Source organism: Chiloscyllium plagiosum, chromosome 32 (genome assembly GCF_004010195.1).
Source record: "Chiloscyllium plagiosum isolate BGI_BamShark_2017 chromosome 32, ASM401019v2, whole genome shotgun sequence".
In the NCBI taxonomy this organism is placed as follows: Eukaryota; Metazoa; Chordata; class Chondrichthyes; order Orectolobiformes; family Hemiscylliidae; genus Chiloscyllium; species Chiloscyllium plagiosum.
This window is the reverse complement of record NC_057741.1, coordinates 20,296,117-20,316,960: the sequence shown is the minus strand read 5'-3', so window position 1 is coordinate 20,316,960 and position 20,844 is coordinate 20,296,117. Positions and strand designations below refer to the sequence as shown.

At 38.6% G+C, this 20,844-nt stretch overlaps 1 protein-coding gene across 5 annotated transcripts in view; it reads left to right on the top strand.

Moving 5' to 3' along the window:
* LOC122539387 (la-related protein 1B-like) overlaps positions 1-20,844 on the top strand; it is a 114,272-nt gene that overhangs the window by 47,367 nt on the left and 46,061 nt on the right. For all 5 annotated transcript variants that reach the window (XM_043674174.1, XM_043674173.1, XM_043674172.1 and 2 more), the window contains exons 4-10: positions 1,058-1,117; positions 6,783-6,960; positions 10,695-10,838; positions 12,440-12,595; positions 14,415-14,577; positions 14,658-14,802; positions 18,914-19,088. In XM_043674174.1, coding sequence (XP_043530109.1) covers positions 1,058-1,117; positions 6,783-6,960; positions 10,695-10,838; positions 12,440-12,595; positions 14,415-14,577; positions 14,658-14,802; positions 18,914-19,088 — 1,021 coding nt within the window. The remainder of the gene's footprint in view (positions 1-1,057; positions 1,118-6,782; positions 6,961-10,694; positions 10,839-12,439; positions 12,596-14,414; positions 14,578-14,657; positions 14,803-18,913; positions 19,089-20,844) is intronic.

Sequence of the window (20,844 nt, the reverse complement as noted above, 5' to 3'; positions counted from 1 at the left end):
AACTCGATCCCCTGACCTGTCCGGACTTGTCCGACCCGCCCAGCTCCTTTTCCACCTATCCACTCCACCCTCTCCTCCCTGACCTATCACCTTCATCTCCTTCCCCACTGACCTATTGTACTCTATGCTACTCTCTCCCCACCCCCACCCTCCTCTAGCTTATCTGCCTTTATTCCTGATGAAGGGCTTTTGCCTGTCCTCGGATGCTGCCTGAATTGCTGTGCTCTTCCAGCACCACTGATCCAGAACCAGGTACTGAGGTGTCCATCTATGACAGAGGTGCATGTATCGAAGAATGAGACTGATTCTCAAGAGTAATTGTGATGGTGGATGAAACTTGTTAATATCACTAATTGTTTCAGTGACCCTTCATGGGTCCAGAGGAGGAAAATGTCATCAATATATCTGGTGTATGGTGTTGTTCGGAGGTGCTATGCAGCAAAGAAGTTGCTCAAACCTGTGCATGAAAATGCATGGAAATGTTGGTGTATTGGGGTGCAAATTTGGTCCCACTAACTTTAATTTATGTTTTTTCTGAGGTACATTTTACAGAAGAGTTATGAACACTAGTCAGGAAACCGGAAAGTCAAAACTGCTTATTTGATTTGAGGAAAATACCAGAATAAAATTGGGATGACTGATTTCAGTTCAAGTGGAAAGACTAGAGATGAGATTTTTTTTCCTCTGGATCTGAATGCTTACAGGAACACTTAAAGGGTCTTCAAACATATGACGAGTTCTGACAAATAAGAATGAGCTCTTTCCAGAAGAGTCAGTAATGACAGAGAACAAAAGACGTTTTTTAGGCGCCTGGTTGTGATCTGCAGTATGCTACCAGAAAGTGGTGAAAAATGTATGTTCAGCAATCAATTGTTAGAGAGTATTTGATTTATATTTGGAATGGGAATGTTTGCGTGGTTGTAGGGAAAGTGCAAGGAAGTGGGATTTATCAGATTGCTTGAGCCAGCACAGGAAAGGTAGCATTTTTCTGTGCTGTAACGTTCTTTTTACGTTTATTGAAATATTGAATGTTTGTTTGTTTTTCTCCTATTTTTAGGCAAGCGATTTCAGTGACATCACAAACTGGCCTACTCCAGGAGAAATTGCTAATAAGGAGGTATGTTAATGTACAGTGCACTTGTCTATATATTAAGCTGAAATAAAATTAAATGGTTTATTAGCAAACAATTTTTTAATTCAGTCTGTATCTGCACGAGTGCAAATTAGTTTTTAATCTTCAATTCATTTCAGTAAATAGCACATTTGTATCAAGGAGCAGTTGCATTGGGGATGCAACAAATATTTAGGGCTTCTTACTTAAAATATCCTGATAAAATACATGATACTGAATCAGTCATGTGAGTTAAGTCAAATCATTTAAAAGCTTACTTGAAAAGAGAGGTTTTAATAAGTGACATAAAGGCTGCAGATGAGTTGGGAAATCAAAAGTGCAGACTGGGAATTCCAGAATTTAAGATCTAGTCAGTTGAAGTCTCAGCCACTAGTGATGGAATCATTATGCAAAATTCAGAACTAGAGGAGCAAAAATATCTATAGGTTTAAATTGGAAGGAAATTAGGAATGGTGAGGCAAGGACATGAAGGAATTTGAAAACAAAGATGAGAAATTTAAGATAGAGAAGTTGCAGGCTGGGAGTCAATCTAGTCCAACTCTAATTTCTCATTTTAGGTGGAACTTTGTTTCAAACTTTGTTTTTGTAAAACTTAAATTCAGTCTTTGTATCTGTGCCCTTTATAATGGAGTCATAGAGATGTACAGCATGGAAACAGACCCTTCGGTCCAACCCGTCTATGCCGACCAGATATCCCAACCCAATCTATTCCCACCTGCCAGCACCCGACCCATATTCCTCCAAATCCTTCCTATTCATATACCCATCCAAATGCCTCTTAAATGTTGCAATTGTACCAGCCTCCACCACTTCCTCTGGCAGCTCATTCCATACATGTACCACCCTCTGCGTGAAAAAGTTGCCCCATAGGTCTCTTTTATATCTTTCCCCTCTCACCTTAAACCTATGCCCTCTAGTTCTGGACTCCCCGACCCCAGTGAAAAGATTTTGCTGATTTACCATATCCAGCCTGTTCAGCCTTCCCTAAGAATTTGTCGGAATCAACTGACTGTTAGTATCAACAACTCTTTATGCATTTCATGTTTGCATTACCTCTTGTGTGAAGTCATCACCTCCTTGAGTAGCTGCAATTTTAATGCTCTGCCTTTATTTTTGATACTGACAAGATGAGAGTTGCTAATTAGTTTCTGTCAACCTGATCAGATGCTTTTATCATATACCTTTAAAAGGAGGATCACCCTAAACACATCTCTATTTAGAGGTCAAGTCTTTGTATTATGAACTAGGCCGGACCCCTCAAAACTTTCTTAAGCCGGCAGTCCAGACCGTAACCTTGCTATTTGTTTCGGTCAGTGGACAGTGAAAATTACCTGGAGTAAGTTAGCTAGGTTGACTACCAGGTTTTAAAACAAAGAACAGAATATAGAGTACCCATGGAACTCAGTCTATCCAAACGAGACTGTTCCGAAAAATACACGCAACAGTCCCAAAAAAACAAACCCCTTAAACCTAGAGCAAAAATGAAACTAAGGCTTACCGGTCAAAATTAGAAGGGCAGAAGGAGAGAGTCTAGCAGCCTGTTTCCACACAGCCCACTGCTGAACTTATTCAAACAAGACTTCAGCTTTTTGGACTGACCACTCCCCTTTCGTTATACAGGTTACTTCTAAAACATGAAAGCTGTGGCCTAAAGTCTCATCTGTTTACGTATAAACAAAAAGGCCTCTCTGTAAACACTTTCATCTCTGTACCAAACCAGTTATTTTGGAGCCCGGACTGTTTTACGACCCCTCTGAGAAAAACTAAGGACATAGTATCCTTTAGAAAACGAACAGCTTTTAGAAGAAAGGACCAGCTTTGTGACATATGTAACTGTTACTCATAGATCTATACAGCTCTGAAACAGACCCTTCAGTCCAACCAGTGCATTCCGAATATAATCCCAAGCTAAACTAGTCCCACCTGTCTGCGCTTGGTCCATATCCCACTAAACTGTTCTTATTTGTCAACTTATCTAGATGTCTTTTAAACATTAGCTGTACCCATATCCACCACTTCCTCAGGAAGTTCATTCCACACACAAACCACATACTGTATATTAAAGAAAATATACCCCTCGTGTCTTTTTAAAAAATCTTTCTCATCTCACCATAAAAATGCCTCTAGTTTTAAAATCTCCCATGGTAGGGAAAATACACCTGCCATTCACCTTATTTAACCCCTCATGATTTTATAAACTTGTATATGGTTACCTCTCAACTTTCTATGTTCCAATGAAAAAACTCCCAGCCTCTCCCCATAACTCAAACTCTGCATTACGAGCAACATTCTGATAAATCAGAACTGACACACTACTTCAGAAGAGGCCTCACCAGCGTCCTGTACAATCTCAATATAATATCCCAACTCCTACACTCAAAGATCTAAGCAATGAAGGCAAGCATGCTAAATGGTTTCTTAACCACCCCATCTGAAATGCAGACTTCAAAGAATTATGTACCTGAACCCCTCTGTTCTACCGTAGGCTCCATTTTTAATCGTATAAGTCTTGCCCTTGTTCATTTGATCAAAACGCAATACACCACATTTATCCCAATTAAATTTCACCTACCATTCTTCAGTCCACTGACTGAATTGAAGAAGATCTCCTTGTAACCTTAGATAACCTCCTTCAGTACACTACAGTATCAGTCTTGGTGTCATCTGTAAAATTACAAACCATAATTTAGTCTTGTTTAGCTCATTACATTCTGGTTATCTTGTGCTTGCATTTTTGTCTTATGATTCACAGTTTTACTTGTTAGTTTTGAATGTTCTTATTAGCTTAACATTTGCTGTTTTTAATAACCGCAAGGCTGCTGGTGCTTCATTACAATTTGGTAAAACTAACAGCTCTGTCATCTGTACGTGATTAAGTGAGAAAATCCTGAAATTGCAGGCAGTGATGCCCTGATGTTCCACAGGCCTATAGATATTTTCTAAACAATTTGTTCAGAGATGCACTGCACACCTGGAGAACATGGGGTTTGAGTTTTGACCTTCTGGCACCACAAGAACCCTGCAAAGGGGCTATGCTGTTGCTGCTCTGAAATCAGTTAAGGCATCAACTTAAAACCTTTAGCTATTATCATTGCATAAAGACCAGATGAAATAGTTAAATTTTGACACCAGGTTGTAGTCCAACAAGTTTATTTGGAAGTACTAGTCTTTGGAGCATTGCTTCTTCATGAGGTAGCAGCAGAACAGGATCATAAGACACAGAATTTTTATCAAAAAAATTAGTGTCATGCAACTGAAACAATATATTGAACAAACTAGATTGCTGTTAAGTCTTTCATCTTTTAGAATGAGTTGTAGGTTTAGGTTCATTAATATGTAAATCACAGAACTTAATTCAAGTCACATTTCAATTACTTAAGGTTTTATTTTTAAAAAATGATATCTCAACTCAGTGCTTTAAAGATGTGAGGTTAGAGTCTGTCTCTCTATCCCAATCTTGAGCCAGACTGGTTCTATTTCCAAAGTAGGAATTTATAAAATATCACATGGATAGACTGCCTGCAGATTGTGTGCTTTTTGAACAAAACAATGTATTTGCGCATATAATTCTGCAAATGCAAATACACCCCATAGACTTGTGTGTATCAAAAGTGTGGAGCTGGAAGAGCACAGCACTCGGGCAGCATTCAAGGAACAGGAGAGTCGATGTTTCAAGTGTAAGCTCTTCCACAGAAATGTGGGGTGGGCCCGACCACTTCAATACCCCCTCCCACTCTACCAAGGACATGCAAGTCCTGGGCTGCCTCCACTGCCAAATCCTAGCCACCCAACAACTGGAGGAAGAACATCTAATCTTCCGTCTTGGGACCCTCCAACCATACTGAATCAATGTCCATTTCACCAGTTGCCTCATGTCCTCTCCTCTCATCTTATCCCAGATCCAGTCCTCTAACTCAGCACTGTCCTACTGTCCATCTTCCTTCCCACCAATCTATCACCATTTCCCCCCCCCCCCCCGCCCCCCACACTGCATCTATCACCTTCCTAGCTACCTTCCCCCTCCCTCTGGGGATTTGTTGGGGGAGGGGGGGTGCGGTGGAAGTGTGCATGCGCGTGCTTGGTAGTGTGTGAGAGAGAGAGACAGACAGTATACACGCTCTCACAGGCCTATACTCTGTCACACTGATGCAGGCACTCCTGCACACTCACTAATTTTCTCCCCCACATGCATGCACTCTCTCTCTCCTTCATGTTCCTGGGGTTCCTGTTCCCTCTTTGCCTCTTCTTCCCCCCCCACCCCTCTCATGCACACGCACACAAGTCTATGAAGTGAATTTGCATTTGTAAAATTGTAATTGCAGATGCATTCTATTTTGTTCAAAAAGCACACAATCTGCACTCAGTCAATTCGTGTATGATTTTATAAATTCCTACTTTGGAAATAAAACCAGCCTGGCTCAAGGTTGTGATACAGACAGACTCTAACCTCACACCCTTTTTGTTATAAAACCTGAATTTATCTCCAGAATGTGTCTTGAAAGAAGCTCTGGGATTTACATATTAATGAACCGAAGCCTGCACCCCATTCTCAAAGGTGAAAGACTTAACAGCAATCTAAGTTTCTTCAATATATCGTTTCAGTTGCACGATATTGATCTCTTGCGATGGACTGTCTTATGATCCTGCTCCACAGGTACCTCATGACGGAGCAGCGCTCCAAAAGCTAATACTTTCAAACAAACCTGTTGGACCATAACCTGGTGGTGTGATTTTTAACTTTGTTCACCCCAGTCCAACACTGGTACCACTACATCATAGTTAAAACTTGAATGTTCAGGAGTAATTCAATTTCTAATAATGTAATGAATTATGATTACTGCTGAATAACTTCTCTGATCTGATTTCTTTCACCAGTGTTGGTTCTTATTTAGTCAAAAGTAAATTTATTGTTACAGATTTTTAAGATAGAATTAAACTTTTTTGAAAGGTTTGAGTTTTATATTTACATATCTCCTTTGATCACATATGCTTCCAAATTTTTATTTAACATTCATGATTCATAAAATGATTTTGCATGTTAATTATTTTTCCTCATCACTTTCCCTGTTGCTGACTGATGATTTTTTAATCTGATTGGACCCCCTGATTCTTGAGCTGTTTGTACATAATCTGTTGAAGATTTAAAGGCGAATTGAGGACTATGGCCTCAGATTTTTTTCTTGATTTGGCTTTTTCTAAACTGAATAGCAAGCGTTGTTCCCTTTAGAGTTCAAGCCATTGCTATTTTATTATTCAATTTCCTTGGATAAATTACTTCCAGGTCTCTTGATTTGCAATGTCTTAGATATTATAAGTTGTATTACACTTCAAAACTTTCACCTTTTTGAGGTTTAATGCTGCTGTTCATTACAATTCCCATTTTATATCTGAGTTATGTTGTAAGTGGTTTTGCAGGCATTGTACATAGCATGCATACTGTATACATTCAAATTACTGTAAATGAATTTGGTCCAAAATTGAATTTATCTGCATAACTAACCATACCACACAACTGTTTTAGATGGTTTTAACTTATAATTCATGGGGAAAACTTTATTTTTTGATGGTTGATTGAAAAAAGTTGTCCTGTATTGAAATGTGAAATTGAGTATTGACCTTACAAGTTAATACTAACTCCACATTTTCATAGCACCATAACATCATGAACCAGCCAAACAAAAAGCCACTGAATAAAAATAAGAAGAAAGACAAATCTGAAAAGAAAGACAGTGAAAGTAAAGAAAACCGAGAAATGCAGAAAAAGGATGAAGAAGAAAAGTCAACAATTGAAGACGAATCCCACGGATCTTCACAAAAGGGGAAGAAAGGTATGTTTTGCACAGAAACTTCATGGCCTATATTTTCAGCATTTTATTTTAGCTATTCATATTTCATCTGCAATTTTTAAAAGCTTTAATGCTCAGTTTTCGAGTCAACTAATTCCAACAGGCAGTGTTATAATCAGCATTTATATAATGCATATACTGCTGTTCTTGCTAAGAATGCAAAAAGCATAATTTCAAATTAAAGGCTAGTTATATTTTTGACAAATTGGTATGATTTAGCCTGGCTTAATTAGATTTTTTCTTACGTTCCTACAACATGCCTACACTAACACCTGTAAAAGATTTACCATTGAATATGGATTGATTTAAAGCCAGTTTCTGCATCATGATGGTTTGCATTCGGATACCACTGTTAGCATCTTTTGATTCATTTCCTTAATGTCACAATTTAGACTATAAGCTCATATTTTGTCCATTGTGGAACCTGAGTCATGGATGTTTTCTGCACTTTGTTTTTAAATCCACTCGTGGGATGTGGGTGTCACTGGCTGGCCTGCATTTACTGCTTGTCCCAAGTTGACCTTGAGAAGGTGGTGAGCTGCCTTCTTGACCAACTGCAGTCCATGTGATGTACTACACCCGCAATTCTGAGAGGGAGGGAATTCCAGGATTTTGATCCATCAGCACTGAAGGAACAGTGATATAATTCCAAGTCAGAATGGTGGGTGATTTGAAAGTGATGGAGCTCATGTATCTGTTGCCCTTGTCCTTCCAGATGAAAATGGTCATGGGTTTGGAAAGTGCTGATTCCTGAAGTGGATCTTGTAGATTATATGTGGTACTGACTGTCAGTGGTCAAGAAAGTGGATGCTTGCAGTTGTAGAGTTGTCCTGGGGTATGATGCTCCTTGAGTTTTGCTGGAGTTGCACCCACCCAGATGAGTGGAAGACAGTATTCCATCACATGTATAACTTGTGCTTTGTAGATAGTGGACAGGCTTTGGGGAGTCCGGTGAGTTACTTGCAGTAATCCCTAGCCTCTGAACTTTTCTTGTAGTCACTCTGTTTATGATGAGAAAATTTGAGTTTCTGGTCAATGATAACCCCAAGAATGTTGATAGTAGAGGATTTTGTGATGGCCGTACCACTGAATGACAAGTGATGGTAGTGAGATTGTCTCTTATTGGAGATGGTCATTGTATGGCTTTTGTGCAGCATGAATGTACTTGTCACTTGTTAGCCTAAGCCTGGATATTATCCAGAGGAGACAGTGAGATCTGCAGATACTGGAGATCAGAGTTGAGAGTGTGTTGCTGGAAAAGCACAGTAGGTCAGGCAGCATCCAAGGTGCAGGAATATCGACGTTTTGTGCCGGAGCCTGTCATCAGGAATGAGGCTGAGAGCCTTGGGGGTGGAGAGATAAATGGGAGCAGGGTGGGACTGGGGCGAAGGTAGCTGAGGGTGCAATAGGTGGATGGAGGTGGGAGTAAAGGTGATAGATCGGGGCAATCTGCTATAGGTCCTATAGCAGAGAACACAATTGCCTGCAATACATGGTGGCTCAGTGGTTCACACTGCTGCCTCACAGCACCAGGGTCCCAGGTTCGATTCTAGCCTCAGATGACTGTGTGGAGTTTGCACATTCTCCCAGTGTCTGCGTAGGTTTTCTCCGGGTGCTCTGGTTTCCTCCCACAGTCCAAAAGTTGTGCAGGTCAGGTGAATTGGCCATGCTAAATTCCCCATAGTGTTAGGTGCTTTAGTCAGAGGGAAGTGGGTCTGGGTGGGTTACTCTTCGGAGGGTCGGTGTGGACTGGTTGGACCGAAGGGCCTGGTTCAACACTGTAGGAAATCTAATTTATCTATTCCAAAAATGGCCTAACCAGTGTCTTGTTTGGCTGCAACAAGACACCCCAACTCCTATATTCAGTGCAGTGACCAATTAAGACGAGCATTGCAAACACTCCCTTTACTTTCCATTCTACTTGCAACTCCTCTGTTGAGGAGCTATGAACCTGCACCCCAAGGTCTCTTTGTTCAGTAACACTCCCCAGGACTTTTAAGTATATAAGTCCTGCTCTAATTTGCAGTACTGAAGACTGTTTGGCCAATTGTACTATTGAAAGGTTCATCCGACTTTATGTAGGATCTTAGAATAAGTAGGAAGTGCCTGTGCCAACATTTGGAAAATAATTTTTCAAGTAGTCCCATTTGCTTGTTCTTTCCCTGAACCCTTTTCAAAAGTTTTGAAAATATATATGAGCACATACATATTTGTAATAGAAGTAGACCAGCTAAATACATATTCCTAATTGTTTTCATATTTTCTTGAAATATTCAATATTATCTGGAATGTGCCATGTAAACAATTTAAGGATTTGAAACTCCTTGTGCTGTGGTCAGAACCTAGAAGAGATAGAACCTCTTAAGTCCAACAGTTGACTGAGGTTTTCTAGTTACTACTGAAACTGCTTCTACCTTTTACAAGTACTGAAGGACTGTTGAGCTCTATTGTAAAAATGTATATTTTAAAAAACATTGGAAGACATTTGCACTTTCCAGAAAGTGAGGTCTTTTTTTTCTCTCACAGTTTAGCCCTGTGGTTAGTCTGTCTTGTGTGGGACCTGAGTGATTTATCCAACTTCACTGAATAACATAAATGCTACTTTACATTATGTTTACTTTCTAGGATACCATACAATTAATATGGGCCAAGTGCATGTAAGTGGAGTTAGTGTAGTTTAGTATCAAAAACAGAAGTAGCTGGAAAAGCTAAGCAGGTCTGGCAGCATCTGTGGAGAGTTAGCAGAGTTAACATTTCGGGTCGAGTGACCCTTGAGAATTTCTGATCGCTCGACCTGAAACATTAACTCTGCTTTCTCTCCACAGTTGTTGCCTGACCTACTGAGCTTTTCCAGCAGTTTTTTTAAAATTATATTTTTAATGAGGAAAAAATAGATTTTTTAATATTGCAACAAGTACAAAACAATGCAATTCAAAACAGAAACTACACTAACCCCATTTATCTGCACTTGGTCCATATTAATTGTATGGTATCCCAAAAAGTAAACAGTGGTATTTGTTATTCCGCTACTTCTGTTATTGTTTTTGATTACAGCATCCACAGTTCTATTGGTTTTTATTTAGTGAAGTTTGTGTTTTAGTCGGTGCAGATAAGGGGATGATCAACAGTTGATGCAAGATGCATTTTTTTGTACAACCAGCAAATGGTTATAAATCTGCAACATCAGGTATTTTCGGACAGCCTGGTTATCTAATTTTGAAGCCATTATTGGTATTATACAACATGTAAAATTTAAAGGAAGCTTAAGAAACCTGCTTGAATAAAGCTGAAATTGTCAGTAGATTAAAGAAACTACTTTACTTTGTATACTTATTCCTTTTTATTGGGTTGGGGAGGTGACAAAAAGGTGGTTTTATTATTGCTCAGAGGGGTATAGAGTGATCTGTTAATGTGAGATTTTGCTTTAGTCATTTTTAAAAGTCTTTACATTTTATTGGTATTTTCTTAGCATAAACTCTTTTTACAAGTTGAATTCTTTACTGTTTAGTTTTATTATCACCATTCATTTTTTTATATTTTTGAGTCTAAATATTTTTCCGAGTGTGGTGTTGCATTAAGGGCAAATATTTTCAGTTTGAATTCAAAAGGCAGATTCCTGAATTTTCTTCACGACTGTTGTTTGGTTCCTATAAAATTATTTTGAGGGATATCATGTAAGTGCACACAATCACCTGTTTTGTTTTTAAATATTTTAGCGAACAAGCATAAATGGGTTCCTCTTCACCTAGATGAAGTGAAACAAGATGGGCAAGAAAGGCCTAGCTCACGTAATAGTTCACGCTCTCAGGTAGATACAACACGATCGATGCAAAACAACAAAAGAAATGATTATTCAAGAAGTAAGTTCCAAACACACTTTTTTTGAGAGTACATGGTAATTTATTTTCATTTCTGAAACATATCCAGGATTTTAGATAGAAACAGCTGATTGTTGCAATATCTAAAGGACTTCAGTGTAAACTCTTGCTCTCTCTGTATCTTGGATATCATCAATTAACTACATACATTTTTCTAACTGTCAGCAAAGCACAGGTAAACTTTCTCAAATGCAAAACGTCTTCAGAACATTGACACAACCTGAAAGTGTTAAAATACACTTGTCAATCTTACTGGAGCACACAAATTTTTCTTCAAAAAATATTCTGAAGAACAGCTGACCAAAAATCATGAGAAGCCAATGGAAGTTATCCAGCATTCAATTGATTGGTACTGATTGGTCAAGGGAGTCATTTAGCTTAGTTGGCTGGATGGCTATTTTACAATGCTGAGTGATGCCAAGTGTGTGGGTTCAATTTCCACGCCAGCTGAGATTATCATGAAGGTCTGTCCTTCTCAACCTCTTGCCTGAGATTTGGTGACCCTCCAGTTAAATCATCACCAGTTACCTGTCTCTGAAAGAATCACCCTATAGTCGTCTTGAACTATGGTAACTTTACCACGACCTTAATTTACTGATGGTCTGAGGAAAATTGCCTGAGCATCTGTATAAGTGTTTGTCCCCCGGAAAGTGTGCCGAGTGACTTATGAGGAGTAAAATTGTAAAGCGTGGCATTGGGAACTGTTCGTATATGTTCATGGTTCAGGTTAACAAAATCTTTTCTACTTTAGTATTTCCATAGGAAAAAGCATTACTATGTTTGGTCACATGCTTTAATAAAAATTGTTTTACAGTGTAAAAGTACCTAAGCCTGAAAGTGTTTGCCATCCAGAGCAAATGTGCCAATATTAGGTCACCTCCCCAAAACATGTGCCAGTATTAAGTCACCTCCTATCTCTAAGTAATGTTCATGGAGCCAGCATCAAACCAACACCATCAACTTGCCTGGCAGCAATTAAGTGTCCACGTGGAGACAGCTTGAAGCTGTTATGATTTTTCAGCTTTATATGGACCACCTTTCAGTTGGGAGGATGACAATTTTCCTGTTGTAGGTGGAAGAGGCATTAAGGCCTCCTCTCAGGTGCCCATGAGAAAATCATAATATTTTTAAAAATACTGTTAGACCTGTAAGCTTTCCTCCAGCATACTTTCCTTTGCTTATGATTCTACAAGGATTTTGAGACACTGTTACCCTCCCTACCTCCCTCATGCTTGAACAGCATTCAAACCTGCAGTGGGTTTGTTGTCCCACCAGGCTTTGGCTCCCACTTATTGGTCCTCCTCTCTGTGAATCCTGCCTGCCATTTTTTAATCGAAAGTTAAGCACAAGTAAAACACACACACTACCAAGGTAGCAAGCAAGTTAAAATACCTGAGAATTTCTAAAAGTGGCAAGTTCCATGTTGTGACTCCTTCAAATCAATTCAGTGTGATGGATGTCATTGACACTTCTTGAATTGTAATATATCATTTTGAGTTTCCTGTCAGTCAACAATGACCAGAAATTTTAGGACTGTGTCCTGAGAAACTGCATTTGAATAATACAAACTCGCTTTTGTGAAGGTTGGCGCCGAGATGACAAGCGCGATAGAGACAGAAGGGATGATGCTGACGAAGTTGGCAGTGTTAGAAGTGAAGGTGGTGGTGTACGAGGCAGTTTCAGAGGTAGAGGCAGAGGTCGAGGTCGAGGAAGAGGACGTGGCAGGGGAAGCTCACGTGGTAAGTGTTTGTGAATAGTATTGGCAAATCAATTCCATCAATAGTGCCTCTCTTTACAACTTAAAACCCACTTTTTTCAACCACTTATATGTATCAGTATCTCCATCCAACATACACAGTAGTGGACAGCCATTCTGTCTCTGAGATTGAATGTCGTAGACCAGCGTCTGTATCACTGGTAATGCAGTCGACATCAAACCTCCAGGAATGCCTCTGACAATATTTGGAAACCTTGCTACCGTCTCTCAGGATAATAGCTTACTTATCTATCCACACGCAGCACAGCATTTCAAACAAACATCAACCAATGTAGCGTGGAGAGAGGATCTCTGTAAAACAGCCTGGAAATATAGAATCTAAGAATCTATACAGTGCAAAAAGATGCCATTCAGCCAATCAAAATGACACCAACCTCGAAGGACGTCTCGCCTAGACCCAGCCCCCACCTTATACCTGTAACCTTGCATTTACTATGGCTGACCCACCTAATCTGCACATCTTTGAACTGTGGGAGGAAACCAGAGCACCCAGTGAAAGTCCATGGGGCAGCTGTACATCTCTACACGGAATCAAGAACCCAGATTCAGTTCTGGTATTGGGTAACTATTTGAGAGGCAACAGTGGTAACCGCTGAGCCACTGTGCCCTAAAAGTTTGTCCCCCTACCCTGTCAGCGCCCCTCAGAACATGGTACAATTTAATCAGATCCCTACCTCAGCACCTTTTCTGTACTAAGGAAAAGGTCTCTAACCGATCTAGTCTCCATAGGTGAACTGCTTCAGCACAGGCAACATCTTGACCAATGACTAATGTTTAGGAAAACTGTGTAGTAATGCCCTGGCTTACCACTGGTTCAAATCGGAGTCTAGGGCTGCACATGGCACTTGACTGCTACGTTTTAAGTATCCATAGTAGAAATTATTCACTCACATATACATCTCTGAGCATGGTTGGCTGGCCCCATATAGAACATATCAAAGTTTATCTTATTTCTGACATTGCTTGTTTTCATGGATGTGCAGCCACCTTACTAAGACTAAACAGGTAGTGGGTTTTGAGAAGATTTGTAGCTCAGGTTGAGGTTCTGGATGTAAGTTTGCTCTCTGAGCTGGAAGGTTTGTTTTCAGACATTCCATCACCAGACTGGGTAACATCATCAGCGAGCCTGTAAACGAACTTTCCAGCTCAGCGACTAAACAGATTTCTGGGAGTCTGCTGCTTGACCTATTTGGATTCCATAAACTGCATAATCTAGTTATAAGCTCTGTTGTTCAGAATTTAAATGGTTGGCATTTTGGCTGAGGAGCAGATTACCAGCCTGTGTTCATCAGTGATGATGAATGATTCATGATTGAATATACAGGGTTTTTGTGTGAAAAGGACATTCTTATTACATACAATTATAAAGAATGTTCCAAGATTCTTGCAATTTTTGTTCATTGTTTTCATAGGGTAAAATGGATGACTTAATCAAATTAGGAAGGATTAGAGTGAGTTAACTTCATTAAACAGATTTTGATAGTTTCGGAAGAGATTCCGGATGTCATTAATTTTGATATTTCACTTTTTTTTATTGGTAATTGAGAAAATTCTGTTTTAAATGAAGGAATTTAAGGTTTCCATCATAGAAGCTATAATACTTCTAGGCTGAGATACTGAAACAAAGCTTTAGGTATCATATTTAATAATGTGTGCTGTGCAAAAATACATATAATTCTGTGAAATGATTGCACAAAGCATAAGATTTGAAGCTATGTATGATTAACTTTCAAATATAACTTTGGATAATGCAACTGATTTAGATTACTTTTTTTCCTCAGTGAATTATGACTATCCATATGGGTACAAGCAATCGTATGATACCTCTGACCAGTATGTACCAGAATACAACACTAACATGATGTACTATTATGACGATGGAAGTGGAGCACAGATGTACACAGTGGATGAAACCTTACTGAAGGAGTACATTAAACGACAGATGTATGTGACATTATTGCGATGCTTTCCTAATGATAACCTAGCTGGGTAAATGTTTTAACTCGGGTAATTTTTGTTTTTAGTGAGTACTACTTCAGTACAGAAAATCTGGAAAGAGATTTTTTCCTACGGAGAAAAATGGATGAACAAGGTTTCCTACCCATTTCTCTGATTGCAAGTTTCCACCGGGTGCAAGCTCTAACTACAGATGTAAATCTCATTTTGGAGGTAATGCCTGTCTGTTTTTGTAATGTAAAATGCCAAAAATGATTTGAACTTCATAATTGTTTGTCTTCTGCCTGCTACCCATCACCCCATGCTCCCTGACCTATGTGTACTCCAACTTGCGATTGCCTTAATTTGAAAATTTTTAACCTTGCGTTCAAGACCTTCCATGACTTCGTGCCTCCCTATTTTTATAACTTCTCCAGCACTGCAACATTCCCAAGCTGTCTGAGCTCCTCTAATTCTGGCTGCTTGTATCTCCAAATTATATCAATGCAACTATGAAGTGCCTTGGAATGCATCATGATGTTCAAGGTTAATATTGCATATTTTTGTTATAAAAGAAAAAGTGTATGCCTTTGAAAGGAAGTTACTTTTAATTGGACTGAAAATGATTAATTAAATTAAAATTAAAGTTAATTTATTGAAATATCTTGTTTTCTATGAAGCATATCATTTTCATTCTAAATGAAACATAATTAAAAAAACTTGGCAGCAATGTGCTTCAGCCATTAATGAGTTTGCTGCATGGTTGGTCGATTTTGGCATCTATTTGAACGGTTGGGGTGTGGAGGGAGCATAGAAATGTTGGCTGGGACACAAGGAGAATTTTCTGTTTAAATAATGTCATGGGATCTTATGATTACCTAAATAATCTAAAGGCATAATCTAAATTCATCCAATTGAGCTAGTGTAGCAACTTCCTGAATTACATTACATAAGTCTCGACTTCAGTCATTGATCAAATCCTGTACGAAGGCTCAGAGGAGAGGATGTCAACTGATGGTCAAGAAGACAATGAACTTTGAACGAAAGTATACAATGGTACAAAATTGTATTTTGTAGGGTTGAATTTCCTCAAAGTTTGAGCACTGCTTTTAGCAAAATGTGCAGTGTTTTCAAAATGCAAGAAATATTGATGTGGCACAACTAAAAAGGAATTGATTGTATTTTAAACTGCTGTCATCATGTATATTTTTGAAAACTTGAATTTGTGTCAAAAAATTGACTAACTGTATATGTATGTAGCATTCTTGTTTATGGAACAGTACAATAAGCATGGCAGCATACCTGACTGCCACACATAGATATGAAATGCCAATCTCTTCACTACTGAAGTCAGTCCTAAGGCAGGTATCCTTTGAATTTTATTCACAGCCAGTTTGTGCTTGTAATTTGCCTTTACTTTACTGAATATAAGGTTTGTTCTGAATTTCGCATTCATCCATGTTTCCTCCTGAGTAGTGGCCGTAACTCATGCCAATTTATACAAGAAAATTATTTGCTGTTTTATTTAATTTTTCTTTAAAACTTAGTTTAGAGTGTTGTAATTTTGACAGTTATTTTGATTTTTGAAATGTTTTCTGAAGTTTGACAAAGTTTGATTTGCTTAATTGCCATTTTATTAGGACTATTTTGCTCAGATTGTCAGTGAGGTACTTAGCATGTTTTGCAGGCTATATAATGGAAAGACTGTTAAGAGATTGAGATGTGAGAGAAGCAGCAATCATTTAGACCCTCTGCATGTTACATAGAGAGCACCTCCACTTTTATCAGTGCTTTCTGCTTAAAGTATGCTGGCTTAATTCCAACCCATGTTGATTTAAACTTGGCAAATATAATTAATTCTTTCCATCACTGAAGATTTAACTCATGTTTTTCAATACTTAGAGCTCTGAAACTTAATTCAGACTTAAAAGTCACATATGTCTAAAAGTAATGTATTGAAAGGGGAATAAGGTAGGCATTGAGGGATGGGAAGTCATAATAATTCAGTCTTGTTAAGTAGTAAACTTGTAAGTTTCAACGTACATGCAAGTATTTAATAGTGAAAATATTTTCCCAAAACTTTAATGTTCCAGTGTATAATACAAAATTATTCTCACTAGGTGCAAATTTAAGTGGATTTCTTTATTTCTGATATGCCTTAAGATTTTCCTCATTTAAATTTTCATCCTGGTAAATTTGACATTTTTTTCATTGTGATGTGACCCCCAGGACTGCATACACTACTCCCTGACAGTGATCTAGCCATTGTATTAGATTTAGCATTGCCTCAATGTGATATTCTGAAACTTGTTGAGTTTTCAGAATAAATTCATCTTTAATCTGTCTTAAATTTCAAACAGCATCAGAGCACAACATATGAGGTGTACCAAAATTTGTTATGTCAATGGTCCCAGATTGGCTGAAGTGAGTGTATTTGGTTGATTCATTATAAGCCTGCAAAGGTGACCACTAAACATATTGTTGAGAGAATTAGTTTTTAAAGCAATAGGTGTCAATAGGAAAAGTGACACTATCCCTCATGTGCACCAAAAAACGGAGCAGTTTGTGTTACAAAGCCAACTTCATGGATTGTATTGTCTGTCATTTGTAACATTGTCTTAGGAAGTGATATTAACTAAAGATGCTAGCAAGCAAATTTTGAAATAGAAAAAGGGTGACCCTTGACTGATGAAGTATCCATAAAGTTTTTAAGTGTGTAAAGGCAAAAATCTTTATTTCTGATATCTGCTTCAATGAGTTGCATAGGGTTCTTCCCACCCTTTCGTATGTAATAAACTTTGTCCTGTTCTTAAAATTACATTGGCATGTGTTTAATAAAATAGCTTATGTCTCACAGCAAAGATACTTTCTGGTAAGGGAAAATAATTTTGAGGAAAATAAGCCAACTGTAGTTAACCAAGGAAGTTGAGGATAGCAGCCAATTGCGTGCTTTTCTTTCAATGTGCCAAGGATTAGTGGGAAGCAAGAGGTTTGGGAAAGTTTTAAAACCAACAGAACATGCCCAAACAAATAATCATAACAAGATAAACATTTCAGGGTAAACATGCAAGTAATATAGGGATGGACAGCATGAGCTTCTTTAAATATGTAAGAAGAAAGGGAGAGGCCAAAGTATACAGGCCCTTTCGTGATCGAAAATGGGGAAATAATGGGGAGCCAAGAAATGGCTGAAGAGTTGAACAACTACTTTGCATCAGTGTGCATGGTTGAGGACACGAATATCACTCCCGAGTTACCAAATCAAGGGCTAAAAGAAGAGAGAAAATAAATACAATTACTGTCGCTTGAGAAAGAGTCTGGTAAGCCTTTGTTATGCACTCTACATAGCCAGAAAATCATCCTCAGATAAGGAGGCCAAAACAGCGCACGATACTCCGAGGTCTAGTCTCAGCATGGCCCTGTATAATTGCAATAAGAGACATCCCTGTTATTTTCAAATCCTCCCACTATGTAGGCCAACATACCAGTTGCCTTGTTCATTACTTGCTACACCTACACGTTTGCTTTCAGTGACTTTTGTACAAGGGCACCCAAGTCTTATTGCACCTCCCCCTTTCCCAATCTATCTTCATTCAGATAATTTGGTTTTGCAACCGAAGTGGGTAACCTCCCATTTATTCGTTCCGTTCCCCCCCTCCCAATTTACCCATCAGCTAAACTTGTCTAAATCACCCTGAAGTATCTCTGCATCCTCCTAATGCTACCTTCAGCTTTGTCATGTGCAAACTTTGAGATATTACTTCGATTTAGTTCGCTCATCTAAATCATATCTATAGTATGAATAGCTAAAGTCCTAACACTGATCCCCCATGAGTCACTGGCTCCCAGAGGAATAGGAAAAGGCCAATTTGTTCTTACTCTGTTTGCTGACTGCCATTCAGTTCTGTATCTGTCAATACACAACTCCCAATCCCATGTGTTTTAATTTTGCGTGCTAATCTCTTAGCATAAGCCTTCTGAAATTCCAAGTAAACTATATCTACTGTACAGCCATGTCCCCCACCCACTCACCGAAAATCATAGTTTGGAAGTTGTATGGTGCAGTGCATTGGTGGCACATCTTTTTGAAAAGAGCATAACATTTAAAAAGTACTCACATCGGGCAAATACCAAAAGCCATTGTATTTTGATTACTTCTGGGACTTTCCCATGTGTTAACTTAGACTATTCTGAACTTTTGTAATCGTGATATGTTAGCTAAACTGTCTTCCCTGGTTTTGATCATTTTGATTCTTTAATCAATAATTAAAACTGAAATTAATTTAATGATCTGTCATTCAAATCTTTTAGTCTACATTTACCAATGCTATTGCTGTGTTTTCAGGCATTAAAAGGGAGTACAGAGGTGCAAATTGTGGACCAGAAAATGAGGAAAAAAGAGAGTCCTGAGAAATGGCCTATTCCAGGCCCACCTGTTTCTGACATGCCAAGAACTGACTTTTCCCGTTTAATTAACTGCCCAGAATTTGTACCTGGGCAGATGTATGGCTCTCAAACTGGTAAGTGTACTGCACAGTGTTTCGTTTAAAATATGAGCCTAATGTCATTGATAATGCACGCACCTCGACTGTTGCTGTTTTACACCTCTGCTAATGTTAGTATCCCAATTTTGAAATCCCAATTATCTCAATTAACAGCAAGACTATTGGACCTAAATCAGCAAAATAATGTGCCTCAATTTAGTGTAATCTGTCTTTACCCTACTGCATGTATACTTGTTTTAGGTTAAGGAAGGAGAGGCATTGACCTTGGAAGTTGCCTTCCCTTACTGCTGAAAAAGAATACATGGACGCAAGTGACCATGGTAACAGGGCAAATACCAAAGAAGAAAACTTGTAGTCCAGTATTGGACACTTCCTATTTAACACGAGTGCAGTTAACAAGCACCTCAACTTCTGTATTTTAATTTTTAGGAAAGTGGATTGGTTGGTTTGTCAACTAGTTGTATTTTTGAACTTTTCCCTCCCTCCCTCACTCGATTGTGGACTAACCTTTTGTGCTTTCTTCCTCATTTTGAGAGTCAACTTTTGTTTCAGACCAAGTGCCACTCTTTTTAGATTAGTCTTGCTGCCATCTTGATTCTGTTTCATGGTGTAATCAAAAAGGCCAACGGAGTAGTTCAACTAGAGCACAGTAACTAATAAAATTCTCCACAGCAACTCCAAAACTGGAGATGCTGCATTCAGTACGTGCTTTTTTAAACAAAATCTAAAATATTCTGATCAGCTTCAAAGCTATTTCAAGTATTGTGGATATTTGGCCTCTTTGTAATAAGATGACCTGCAGTTGTTCTACCATTGTGTTGGATTTTTATAAAACTAATTCTTAAATATTTATATGCTCTGTGCTGTTATACACTAAGAATATTGAAGCTCAAGGAAATGTGTACTAATGTTATCATGATTGAGAGCATGTGTCCTTCGGGACCTTTTAAACCCATGAGCCTCCTCTGCCATTCAATCAGGTTATAGCTAGTCTTTAACACCATATACCTTCATTTCCATATCCCTTAATATCTTTTGTAACAACTGTCAATCAACCCCGTGTTGCCCTCACTTTGGAATGGAGTTCCAAATTTCAATCGCCCTATGCTTAAACAATTTTTCTAGCTTCACTCCCGAGAGGCTTGGCTGTAATGTGAAGCCACATTCCGCTGTAATGTGAAGCCATATCCCACTGTAAGAGACTGACCATCTCCCCCAGTACCTTCAAAGTTGTTTCTTATACCTTCTATATCCTTGCACTTTTTTTACTTTCGCAAGTTCAATCACATCACCTTTCTAATCTTCGGAATTATAAGGGATGTAACCCCAGTCAGGATGTGTAATTCCACCCTTAGGTTCCAGGTGTCCTTGTGCTGAGCTGGCTATACTGTAATATTCTTCTGAGGGTATGGTGCCGAGACCTGTGTACAATACTCTGTCGTATCATCAGTACTTTGGATAGCTGCCTGACCCATGACCCTTTCTATTCCTGTCCTCCGAATTAAAGGTCAACATTCCATTTATCTTTTTGTGATTATTTTTGGATCTGTGTGCAGGTCTATAGACTACTGTGCCACTAACTTTTCACCATCTAGATTTTTTTTATCCAAAGTGGGTTCTCACAATTTTGCCTGTTTAATTTTAAATTAAAAAGTGACATTAATCATCAATGCTTACACCTGCACAACTTTCATGCCACCTATCTTTGTAGCACCGCTAAACTTCAGTTGTCTTGCTTTCTAGGCCTCAGCATATTCTTGCAAGGCCCCAC